The sequence below is a fragment of the Neomonachus schauinslandi genome, unplaced genomic scaffold (genome assembly GCF_002201575.2).
Source record: "Neomonachus schauinslandi unplaced genomic scaffold, ASM220157v2 HiC_scaffold_866, whole genome shotgun sequence".
Taxonomy (NCBI): Eukaryota; Metazoa; Chordata; class Mammalia; order Carnivora; family Phocidae; genus Neomonachus; species Neomonachus schauinslandi.
Window position 1 is genome coordinate 1 of NW_025409556.1, and position 13,459 is coordinate 13,459.

Sequence of the window (13,459 nt, forward strand, 5' to 3'; positions counted from 1 at the left end):
CAAGTGCCCCTCCAGTGACGCTCCAAGTGACTCTCCAGTGACCCTCCAGGGACCCTCCATGTGCCCCTCCATGTGACCCGCTAAATTTCTTCATGTCAGCTTCGGAGCTTGAGGTAGCAGGAAGACAAGAGAGGTCGTGTGTGAAGCCCCATTGGTGGACCTGGCCCTCGGCAGAGGTCAGCTCGGCCTGGTCAGGCAGGAGAGTGGGGGGAGGGGTCAAGTCTGTGCTGTACGTGGATGGGCCTGCAGGGCAAGTGGTCACGATGAAGCCCAGCCCTCCCAGTTGCTCTTCCCTGAGGCCGGTGGCTCCTCACAAAGGACTGACGTGCCCAGGCCAGCAGCCCAGGGCCCTGCACCCAGAGAGCCAGCGGGTCAACGCTGTCTTGAATGGGGCGGCACTTCCAGTCCGCAGAGCTTCCTTCACGTGGCTATACCCCAGCAGTGCACGGACGCCTCGGACCTGAGGTTCAATGCCCCGCCTCTCAGGGCACTTTGAAAACCCCGCAGGGCCCTCCCAGAGGCAGAGGAGACCCCGCCTGTCATCCTCCCGGCCCGGGCGCCCTCACAGCCATGGCAATGCAGGGGCGGCCACAGGGCGCAGGTGAGGAGACCCCCGGCTGCACGGGCCCTGGGGCCGCAGCCCTCCAGCAGCCACCCCTGGAGCAGCCAGACAAGCCCAGAGACCCTTGGAGGCTGGGGGCAGCCAGGTCCTCTCCAGCCGGCTCCCCTGGGAGAATGTGAGGACAGCTATTCCACTTCTACGTCCCACAGGGGGCTGGGGAGCCTAGCAGGACCTGGCAGACAGCAGAGGCCCAACAAAAGCATTCTTCCAAACCTGGGTCCTAACACCAAGGCTCACCCAAGAGAGCCTGCATCCCGGCGGTGCCCAGGAGTGCCCAACAGTCCTTCCTCCAACAAGCAGCCCTAGCGCCAAATTTGTGCGCCCTCCACAGGCCCCCAGGGTGGCAGAGTCCCCCAGCTGGGGGTTGGTGTCCAGTGGTTGGAAGGGGAGGATGGAGGCAGTTATGGACTGAATGGTGCCCACCCCCAAAATCATATGTGGAAGCGCTGACCCCCAGCACCTCAGAATGCAGCTATATTTGGAGACAGGGTCTTTAAAAAGGTAATAAAGTTTGTCTCTCCCACCACTTCCCCCCTTCATTTTTCCCTTCCTACTATCTTCGAACCCTGAGAGACTATGGACTCTGAGAAACAAACTGAGGGTTCTGGAGGGGAGGGGGTGGGGAGATGGGTTAGCCTGGTGATGGGTATTAAAGAGGGCACGTTCTGCATGGAGCACTGGGTGTTATATGCAAACAATGAATCATGGATCACCACATCAAAAACCAATGATGTATTGTATGGTGACTAACATAACATAATAAAATAAAATTTAAAAAATAATTAACAGTCATTAACAATGAATTTTAAAGCCTTTTAAAATAAAAGTATCTATTTTGAAAAAAAAAAAGGTAATAAAGTTAAAATTATGTCTGTTGTAGGGTGACCCTAATCTCCTCTGACTGGTGTCCTTATAGTGAGAGGAAAGCAGGACACAGACATGCACAGGGACAAGCATGTGAGGACACAGGGAGAAGGCAGCATCCACACGCCCAGGAGAGAGGCCTCAGGAGGAACCAGCCCTGTGAACGCCTTGACCTGCGACGTCTAGCCTCCAGCATGTCCTCTGAACCACCCTGTTCTGTGGTGCACGTTCTGGCTGCCCAAGCTGATGGAAGAGTATCCTAAGGTGCTGGGGCCTCTGAGACACATGGGGCTGTGAGGACCGAGGGACAGGTTGCCCCAACTGAAGTTGGTCCAGACACCCCAATACTTTCATCCTCACACCCACAGCAGAGAAGTGACCAGAGACCCTCCACTCACAGCCAAGGCCCAGGAAGGTGCCTTTGCCAGGCCCTGGTCCTGACCGGGGGCCTAGGAGATCACCTGTCCTCAAGACCTCAGGAGAGATAGCAACCTGATGGCTCCACTGGGGGCAGGGGTTGTGTGTGCGTCAAATCACCTCCCAAATAAACAGATTCCCCGGAATCCACACAGCTGCATGGGCCCCCCTCTCTATCCAACCTGCTGCCCTGACTGTCTTGAAATTCCTACTTTTGAACAAGGGACCTGTGTTTTCATTTTGCACCAGGCTCTGCAGATTCTATAGCTGTCCTGCCCAGATGGAATCCTTGCCTCAGGCTCTGCGTTTGGGGAAACCAGCTGCTGGCCCCTTCACGGGAGGAGACCGAGACCTCCCGGGGGAGGTCTGAGGGCTGGAGGGTCTGGGAGCCCAGCCCGAGCCCCAGCCCCTCCCCTGGAGGCTCTGTCCAGGCTTCATTCCACAAATACCGGCGGGCACCTCCTGCGGTGTTCTCCATGCCCTCAAAGAGCCAAAGGTAAAGGTACACAGGTAAACAGATTATTTTAATCAAGTGCGACAGTGCCGCGCGGTGTGGGCGGCGGGCGGGCTGGGCGCCTGGGGTGCGCGGCCCGGGCCGAGAGAGGCGCCTGCTCCGGCACCTGCGGCCCTGCGCGCTCCGTGGGCGGACGCGGCTCTTCCCCCGGCCGGAGGGGACACGCAGGAGGCACGCGGCCCCCAGGATTGGAACAAACACGTTTATTGCAGGAAAGGCGCGGCGCGCGCCGGGGCAGGCTCACCAGGCGAAGAGCGGCTTGTGGTCCTCCTTGGAGAGCTCGCACAAGCAGGTGAGCAGCAGAAGCGAGTCGCCCAGGAACTTGGGGGGCACCACGTCGATGACCAGCTTGCGCAGCGCTGCCGGGCTGCTGTGCAGCGGGTTGGCGCGCAGGTCGGGCCGCTGCTTCAGGATGCCGTAGGTGTTGATGAGGAACTCGCTGAACACCGGGTGCACGTCCCGGTTGTAGCCCAGCCTCTCCAGGCGCGCCGTGAGCATCAGGTAGCGGTGCGTCAGCTCGCGCAGCTTCTTCTCGTCCACCGACCCGTCCAGGGACTTGATGGACGTCTGGGGGCACAGCGACCAGGTTTCCGTGGAGGAGGCCGCTGACACAGGGACGCGCGCCCAGAGCCGAGCCCCCAGCCTGGCAGAGCGCAGTGTCCCGGGTGCCCCCCAGCAGACAGTATCCGGGACCAGAGCAGGGAGCTCCGCCCCTAGCGCACAGGCCGGATCGCGCAAGGCTCTGTGGCCCCGGGAGCCACGCCAAGACTGTCCCAGGCCACAGAGCGGCTGGGTGCCAACAGAGACGCTCCCGGCAGCGGGCTCATCACCCTCTGTCACACCTGGGCCTCCACAGTCCTCAGCTGTGCGAGCACCACGGGTGATGGGGCAGCAAGGGGACCCTTCCCCCAGGGCAGCAAGGGGGGCCCCGTGGCAAGGGAGGGGACCCGGAGTCAGTGGGAGGACCCAGGGCAGGGAGGGATGCCAGGGTCCACAGCAGGGAGGGGATCTGGGGCAGGGAGGGGACCCCAGGACATAGAGGCATACCTGCTTGATCTTCTCAGGGATGTTGGACACAGTGAAACCGTACAGCCGGGTCACCCCCGGGAAGACATAGGCCAGGATGCGCCGGTCCAGCTGGAAGGCGATCTCCCCGACTATGCGCCCATCCTTCTCAGTGCTGGAGAAGCTCTGGATCTCTGTGAGGAGTGGAGGTAGTGAGATGGGCCATGGGTCCCAGGACATGGACGGTCAGGGGCCACCTGCCTTCCCCCTGCTGGCGCCCCGGGATCCATTTTAGGGAAAGGACCAACCTAAACGCAGCCCCTGCAGGTTTGGGGTGACGCCGCTGGGGCCCTCCCCTCCATCATTGCTTCCCCTACCCCCAACGGTGAGGGTAAATACAAATGGAGAAGAAAACTTTGACTTTTCTGTTGCCAAAAGGGAGAGAGACCTGTCCTCTTCTCCCTCTTAGAGCAACCTGAGTAACCGATGATCCTAAGTCCTCTCTCTCTGCCCCTTTGAGATGGGCAGAAATGTCTTTAAAAGCTTGTTTTTACAGCCCAGATTGTCTTGTCCCCCAGCACCAGGGGAGTCTGCCCAGGCACCTGGGTCAAGGGTGACCTCTGCTTATCACACAGGCCCCACCCCTATGACCAGGTATGAGGGCGGGGTGCCAGTTAACTTGGGAACGCATAAGTAACCCAGGTCACGGGTCCAGGCTGCCTGGCTGTCTTGGCAGCCCGGGCATTGCAGGCTGGTTTCATGGGTACTTGATAATAAAAATCTTCCCCACGTTTGCGGAGAGGATTGCTGGGTTGGCAGGAGATCCTATTTTTAATGATCTCCCTGACGTTACCGGACACATCACCCACTCTCCCCTCCCAAACCTGCTTCCCAACCTGCCCCCCCACGGCAGCCTCTGTGCATTAAATAGCAGGTATGCACCAGCACCCTTCGGAACCATGTGCTCTCCGAAAACACCCGGTCAGATGCTTCTGACACTGAGAGATCCAAAGTGAGCTGAGCCTGCGTCAGAGTCAGGCAGAGCCTCCGCACCGGAGACCCTCCATCCGACGGCGCCCCAGACTCCTGCTACCTCCACATTCTGCTCTTTCATCCCGAGAGACAGTAACAGCCCCATTTGCAGAGCCTTTCCTAAAGCCCCCGGGGCCTTTCCGAACCTGAGCATGATGCAAACCCTCCAGGGCATCGACTGGGTGCAGCCTGCAGGGTCCATCCGGTGGGCAGGCTGTGCATGCTTGGGCTGGGTGACCCAACACTCAGGACACCCCACAGCAGCCCTGGAGAACCCCCTGCACAGCCATCTGTGCCGTGAATGCTGCGGGGCTCCAGGACCAGCTCTGCCTGTGGCCGTGGGCAGGTGTTTGCCCTCCTTGGCCCCATCCTGTGCCTGGGTCCACCTAACCACTCGACCCAGAAAGCTGCCAGGTCCCTCACACCACAGGAGAATGGTGGCCTCTCCCAGCACGTAACAGCCCGTCAGCACGGGCTTATCAGCTCCTTTGAGGGCAGGCCGCTGACATAGGGCCATCAGATGGCCACGGAGGATAGGCCCGGGGGGCACTGTGCTTTCGCTCCTTCAGCCACGCACCTCGGGCACTGAGCGCCGCGGGCACTGAACAGGGAGCGTGGCTCTGCAGGTAGGGATGGGGAGCAGGAGGGGCTGCAAGGGTGTGGGTGCCCCAGGCAGAGGGCCCCGCCTGAGCCACACGGCCCAGAGCCACATGCTCCCCCACAGAACCCCATGAGGGCCTTGGAGCTGGGGGGCGGCCCAAGGCCAAAGGGTCACAGGGTGGGGGAAGCAGGATATGAGCTGAGGCAGAGCAGGTTTCTGAGGCGGAGGAGAAATGCTGGTGTGAAATGCTGGGGAGACGGGGCCACGGAGCTGGAGCCTCAGGACAGGCCGTGGCTCCCAACACAGCCTTGGACCTTACTTAAAATTTTTCTGAGACATAATCACAGAGTATAAAATTCACGCTCTTCAAGTATGCGATTCAGATGTTTTTCTATATTCACAGAGTTGTACAGCCGTCACCACAACTAAATTCCCAAACAAAACAAAACCCTGTACCCACTAGCAGTCACACGGCGCTCTCCCACAGCCCCTGCAAACACCAACGTACGTCCTGTCCCTGGGACACATCTATGCTGGACATGTCCCACCAGCGCCGTCAGGCAGCATGTGGCCCTGCATCTGGCCCCACACTGCTGTTCCCGAGGTCCGTCCACACTGCAGCCGCGTTGGCACTGAGCTCCTACCTACGCTGAGTAGCACCGCATCGTGTGCAGGGACCGCATTCCGGTTGTGCCTTTGTCCGCTGACAGGCTTGGGGGCTATTATGAATAATGCCGCCATGAACATTCATATAAAAAACTTTGTGTGGTCAAGTGTTCTCAATTGCTTTAGATACATACCTAGGAGTGGAATTCTGGGACGCATGGTAATTCTGTGTTTAATTTTTGATGCAATGCCAAACTGTTTCCACGGCGACAACATATATGCGTTCCAATGTCTCCACATCCTCACGAATGCCTGTGTTTGTCCCTCGTTTTTATGACAGCCATCCTAGTGGGCATGCAGTGGTGTCTCATTGTGGTTTATATTGATAAATATGATATTGAGCATCTGTTCATGTGCTTGTTCTCCTTTTGTATGTCTTCTCTGGGGAAATGTTCCTTTGAGTTCTTTGCCCATTTTTAATTGGATTGTTTGTCTTTCTACTGCTGAGTTGTGGAGAGTTCTTATATATCCTGGATACTAGTCCCTTATCATCTGTTTGACAAATATTTTCTCCCACTCTGTGGGTTGAATTCATTTTCTTGAATTCAATTTCTTTGAAATACGTAAGTTTTTACTTTTGATAAAGCCCAGACTATATACTTTTCCTTTTGTTGCTCATGCTTTTGGTGTCACATCTAAAAATCTCTTGCCAAATCCAAGGTCATATGTTTTATCTCTGAGTTTTCCTCTAACAGTTTTATGTCTTGAGCTCTTTTAGATTTTTTACATTTGAGTTAATGTCTTGAGCTCTTTTAGATTTTCTACATTTTGAGTTAATTTTTGTTTGTGGTGTGAGGGCCAACTTCATTCTCATGGATGTGTTTGTCCACTTGCTCCAGCACCATTTGTTGCAGACTATTCTCTCTCCATTGAATTGTCTTGGTGTCCTTGTTGCATATTAAACCTATAAATGCTTGGGCTTATTTCTGGACTCTCAATTCTACTCCACTGATCTCTGTACGTCTGTCCTTAAGACTGCCACACTGTCTGCATTACTGTAGCTTTATAGTAAGTTTCAGAACTGGAAAGTGTGAGTCCTCCAATTTTGCTCTCCTTTCTCAAGATTGTTTTGCCTCTTCTGGGTCTCTTACATTCCACCTGAATTTCAGGATGATTTTGGCAATTTCTGCAAGGAAGCCGGCTGGAATTTTAACAGGGATTTGTGTTGAATTTGCAGATCAATTTGGAGAGTGCTGCCATCTTAATAATATGAAGTCATCTGGCCCATGAACACAAGACATTTTTCTACTTATTTGAGTTCTCTTCACTTTCTTTCAAAAGTGCATTGTAGTTTCAGTGTGTTCCTTCCCTGATCACTTTGCAAAGCTGTAGAAGCTACCTGGGAGTTAGGGCTGAGAACCAGACTGACTGTCCAGCAACACATCAAGGCACATGAGGGGCATGAGGCGCAGGGTGCAAACTCCCTTCTACATTAATATACCTCTCTCACCAGGAATCAGCCTTTCTTCTCACCCCTGTCTTTAATGCATAAATTAGATGGAAGAAGTGATATACACCTAAGATGTTCTAGAAATCATTTCTAGTCCAAACTGGGCCTTCTAAGATCCAGCCAAAATCTATTCTTCAAGGAAAAAAGTCAATAAAATTGACAAACCTCCAGCCAGACATATTAGGGAAAAAGAGAAAGAAGATAAACACTACCACTATCAGAAAATGGAGATGGTATCACCGCAGATCCTACAGATGTTAAAAGGATAATAATGGAACATTAGGAACAATTTTATGCTAATAAATTTGACAAGATAGATGAAATGGACCAATTCCTTAAAAAACACAAAAGTTCACTATTGAGAGTGAAGGCCAAAGTTCCCTCAAGAAGAAATAGATAATTTGAATAGCCGTGTATCAACTAAGGAAATTGTTTTCAGCAGGGGAAACATTCCTACAAAGAAAATTAAAGGCTCAGGTGGTTTCAGTGGTGAGTTTTACCAAATGTCTAAAGAGTAAATAATACCAATACTGTAAAAACTCTTCTAGATAATTAAAAAGGATGGAGCACTTTCCACCTCATTCACTGAAGTCAACATTAACCTGGTACCAAAACCAGAAAATGACATTTAAAAAAAGCTATAGCCCAATATCCTTCACAGACAGTAAAAATTCTCAACAAAAGTTTAGGAAATTAAATCCAACAATACAAAAAAGTATAATATCTCAGGAATGCAAGGTTGGTTTATAATTCAAAAATAAATCAATGCAGTGTGCCTGGCTGGCTCAGTCAGTAGAGCATGTGACTCTTGATCTCAGGGTTGTGAGTTCAAGCTCCACATTGGGTGTAGAGATTACTTAAAAATAAGAAAATCTTTTTTAAAAAATCAATGTAATTAACCATATTAGCAGAAATAGACTACAAATAAAAACGAAATGCTCATCCTAATAGATGCAGAAAAAGCACTTGACAAAATCCATATCCATTCATTATAACTCTTAGAAAACTAGGTATTAAAGGGAGCTTCCTCAACCTTATAAAGGGCACCTACAAAGACCTGAGCTAACATAATACCCAACAGTGACAGACTAAATGCTTTCCTCCTAAATTAGGAAAAGACAAAAATGTCCACTGTCACCATTTCTATTCAACATGTGCTAGAAATTCTAGCCAATGCAATAGGACAAGAAAAAAAAAATAAAAGGAATACAAACTAGAAATGAAAAAATAAATTTGTCTTTATTCACAAATGACACAATCATATATCCTAAGGAATCCACAAAAAGCTACTGTAACAAGTAAATGAGTTCAGTAAGGTTGCAAGATACAAAGTAGTGTTTTGTCAGGGTTCTCCAGAGAAATAGAAACAGAACCAATATGGGGTGTGTGTGTGTGTGTGTGTGTGTGTTGGGGGTGGGGGGTAAGAAATCAGCTCACGTGATTACGGAGACTAACAAGTCTCAAGATCTGCAAGGTGAGTCAGCAAGTAGAGACCTGGAGGGACTGAAAATATTGCTCTAACCTAACTTTGAAGGTCTGAGAACCAAGAGAACCAATGGTATGATTTCAGTCCAGAGTACTGCAGGCTTGAGACTCAAGAAGAAGTGATGTTTCACAAACCATCCTAAATTTTGTATGGAATCAGAAAAGACCCCGAATTGCCAAGGAAATGTTGAAAAAGAAAAACAAAGCTGGGGGCATCACGTTGCCAGATTTCAAGCTATATTACAAAGCTGTGATCACCAAGACAGCATGGTACTGGCACAAAAACAGACATACTGACCAATGGAACAGAATAGAGAACCCAGATATGGACCCTCAACTCTATGGTCAAATAATCTTTGACAAAGCAGGAAAAAACATGCAATGGAAAAAAGACAGTCTCTTCAATAAATGGTGCTGGGAAAATTGGACAGCCACATGCAGAAGAATGAAACTCGACCATTCTCTAACACCATTCACAAAGATAAACTCAAAGTGGATGAAAGACCTCAATGTGAGACAGGAATCCATCAAAATCCTAGAGGAGAACATAGGCAGTAACCTCTTTGACATCGCCCACAGCAACTTCTTTCAAGATACATCTCCAAAAGCTAGTGAAACAAAGCAAAAATGAACTTCTGGGACTTCATCAAGATAAAAAGCTTCTGCACAGCAAAGGAAACAGTCAACAAAACAAAGAGGCAACCCACAGAATGGGAGAAGATATTTGCAAATGACACTACAGATAAAGGGCTGGTATCCAAAATCTATAAAGAATTTCTCAAACTCAACACCCAAAAAACAAATAATCCAGTCAAAAAGTGGGCAGAAGATATGAAAAGACACTGCTCTGAAGAAGACATACAAATGGCTAACAGACACATGAAAAAATGTTCATCGTCATTAGCCATCAGGGAAATCCAAATCAAAACCACACTGAGATACCACCTTACACCAGTTAGAATGGCAAAAATGGACAGGGCTAGAAACAACAAATGTTGGAGAGGTTGTGGAGAAAGGGGAACCCTCTTACACTGTTGGTGGGAATGCAAGTTGGTACAGCCACTTGGGAAAACAGTGTGGAGGTTCCTCAAAAATTTAAAAATAGAGCTACCCTATGACCCAGCAATTGCACTCCTGGGTATTTACCCCAAAGACACAGATGTAGTGAAAAGAAGGGCCATATGCACCCCAATGTTCACAGCAGCAATGTCTGCAATAGCCAAACTGTGGAAAGAGCCGAGATGCCCTTCAACAGATGAATGGATAAAGAAGATGTGGTCCATATATACAATGGAATATTACTCAGCCATCAGAAAAGATGAATACCCAACTTTTACATCAACATGGATGGGATTGGAGGAGATTATGCTAAGTGAAATAAGTCAAGCAGAGAAAGTCAATTATCATATGGTTTCACTTATTTGTGGAACATAAGGATAGAATAGCATGGAGGATGTTAGGAGAAGGAAGGGAAAAATGAAGGGGGGGACATCGGAGGGAGAGATGAACCATGAGAGACTATGGACTCTGAGAAACAAACTGAGGGTTTTAGAGGGGAGGGAGGTGGGGGGATGGGTTAGCCCAGTGATGGGTATTAAGGAGGGCACGTACTGCATGGAGCACTGGGTGTTATATGAAAACAATGGATCATGGATCACCACATCAAAAACCAATGATGTATTGTATGGTGACTAACATAACATAATAAAATTAAAAAAAAAAAAAAAGAAGAAGTGATGTTTCAGGTCAAGTCCAAAGACAGTCAGACAGGAGGAATTCTATCCTCCTCAGGGTAGAGGAGGATAATTTTGTCCTATGCAGGCCTTCAACTGATTAGATGAGACCCACCCACACTGGGCGGCGGGGGGGGGGCGGGGGCAAAGTGCTTATTCAGTCTATTGATTTAAATGTTAAACTCACCCAAAATGCTTTCCCAGAAACACCCAGAATGTCTGACTAAATATCTGGGTACTTCATGGCCCAGTCAAGTTGACAAATAAGATTAACCATCACAGAAATAAATATACAAAAATCAATTGTGCTACTATATACTAGAAAAGAACAATCAGAAATTGATAATGATAAAGGCAATAGTATTTCCTATAGCATCAAAAGTGAAAATACTAAGGGGTCAATTTAACAAAAATGTGCAAGATCTAAACTTAGAAAACTATAAACATTGTTGAAATTTTTAAACAACTACATAAACAGAGAGATATACAGTATTCATGGATCTAAAGTTTCAATAATGTTAAAAGTGTCATTTCCCTGAAAATTAACCTAATCAATCTGTACATGCAGGGCAATCCCAAACTCCTAGCAAGATTTTTTTAAAAAACAGACAAGTTGAGGGGCACTTGGGTGGCTCAGTCAGTTGGGTGTCCACCTCCTGATTTTGGCTCAGGTCTGATCTCAGGGTGTTGGGATCAAGCCCCACATTTGGCTCTGTGCTCAGTGGGGTGTCTGCTTGGGTTTCTCTCTCCCTCTCACTCTGCCCCTCCCCGCCTCTAAAATAAATAAATAAATCTTTAAAAAAAAAAAAAACAGACAGGGGTGCCTGATTGGCTCAGTCGTTAAGCGTCTGCCTTCGGCTCAGGTCATGATCCCAGGGTCCTGGGATCGAGCCCCGCATAGGGCTCCCAGCTCAATGGGAAACCTGCTTCCCCCTCTCCCACTCCTCCTGCTTGTGTTCTCTCTCTCGCTGTGTCTCTGTCAAAAAAATAAGATAAGATAAAATAAAATAAAAGACAAGTTGATTCTAAAATTCATATGGAAATGCAAAGGACCTACAATAGCCAGAACAACTTTGAAAGAGGAGAGCAAAGTTGAAGAACGTAGACCACCTGATTAACAGTCTTACTTTAAAGCTACAGTAATCGAGACACTGTGCATTGGAATCAACACAGACAGATAAATAGAATAGCATGGAGGATCCAGAAATACACTTATCCATATATGGATAAAAGTGTCAAGGCAATTCAATGGAGAAAAAATAATCTTTCTGAACACTGATTCTGGAAGAAGTAGCCATCTAATGTGAATCTCATACCACGTACAAAAACTGACTTGAAATTGATCAGAGACCTAAATGTAAAACCTAAACCCATAAAACTTCTAGAAGAACACACAGGAGAGAATCTTTGTGACCTTCAGTGTGACAAAGATTTCTTAAATCGCACACAAAAAGCATGAACTACATAAAAGAAAAAAAATCAATAAACTGGACTTCATCAAATGAAACCGTTTTGCTCTTTAAAGAACACTTATGCAAATGGAAAAGCCACAGATTGGGGGACCACATTTGCAAAACATTTGCCCAGAAAAGGACTTGTGTGCAGAATATATGAAGAACTCTGACAACTGGATCATAAGAAGATAAGCAACTCAATTTTTTTTAATAGGCAAAAAATTTTAACAGAAGAGCCCCAGACCCTGGCCTCCCAGCCACACTCTCTTCCCTCTGCTGGAAAATGGAGACGCTTTGGCCAGCTGCCACCAGGCCACCCTCCCCGGCTGCCCGCCACCACACCCCGGTGCCCACCCTGGTGCCCACCCCCTCTGGGCCATACCGTTAAGGTAGTAGCTCCTCCTGGTCCTGTCCCCAGAGGGCAGGCTGCTCTCCGAGAAGCACACTTTCTTGGGCCGGACCATCTCCCTGGGCTCCAGCAGGGTCTTGTCCGCCAGCGGGTCCTGCAAGGGGCTCAGGAGTGGGGACAGCTTCCTGTCAGTGCCTCGGGGTACACGCAGCTCGAGGGGACTGAGGAAAGCCTTGAAGGGCACCTGGGTGGAGGTTGCACAGCCAGGGGAGGCGTCGTCCTCACTGGAGATGGGGGCGTGCGAGCACAGCAGGTCCTCCAGGGAGGACGTCTGCAGCTGAGAGGGTGCATCGGGGGTGCTGGAGAACCTTCCAAAGTCTGCAACTGGGATGGGGAGGGAGGGGAAGTCAGGCTGTGTTCCTGAAACAACCCTAAGGAGGGAGAGATTACTGAAGAACACCTGCATGCCCAGCCTCAGGCTGTGATACCCCACCCTGTGCTTCAGAGCTTTCCTCCTCCCTCTACAGAAAATGGCACTGTGGGTGCCCACCCCATCCAAGGACGCCACCAGCCTCACGTTCATGAGCAAGGCAAGCGTGCCTGCCTCCATGCGCTTCCTACCCGCCCATGCCCCCACACACAGTACCAAGGGACTTGTATATGCTTGTAAATTTTTACATAAATGGTATCATCCTATACATGTTTTATTCTGCCACATACCTTTTTCTGCAGTGTTATCTTTTTTGGGAATTTATCCATGTTGAGTTGTCGGGTAGCTTACCTGATACATTTAACCATTTCATGCCACATGTGTGATACACACACACACACACACACACACACAGAGCAATTTTCTTATCCGTTGCTCTGTTGATAGACATGAGGATAATTCCTGGTTTCCTTGTAAAAGCAAAGCTATAATCAGCATCCCATAACGTGCCTCCTTGCTCACAGTGAGCACCCTCCACCATCTATACCGGGCTCAGGTGTGTGCCTGTCGAACTTTCTCTGTGATCTACATTAGTAGAATGTAGAACATTCCAGCAGCTGCCCCGGTCCTAGGTAAGCACAGGCCAAGCTGATGACATCACATGGCTTTTCCCTAATCCCCAGGGACACTGAACATCCTGTCATATATGCTTATTAGCCCCTCAGGTTTTCTTTAGGTGATTTATCTTTGCCTTTTCTCTGCTCGTTTTAGGATTTTGGGGGAGAGTGCGGGGGGGGCGGGGGGAGGTAAGTAGTCTTGAAAATTATTTGTAGCAGC

At 49.3% G+C, this 13,459-nt stretch overlaps 1 protein-coding gene across 1 annotated transcript; it reads right to left on the reverse strand.

The window, feature by feature from the left end:
- Positions 1 to 2,632: 2,632 nt before the first annotated feature.
- LOC110571099 (speriolin-like protein) lies at positions 2,633 to 12,576 on the reverse strand (the record flags this gene model as incomplete). The annotated part of the gene is made up of 3 exons (XM_044912273.1): positions 2,633 to 2,984; positions 3,465 to 3,616; positions 12,226 to 12,576. Coding segments are annotated over 3 exons (830 nt in total), but the record flags the coding sequence as incomplete, so codon positions are not given.
- Positions 12,577 to 13,459: the final 883 nt, after the last annotated feature.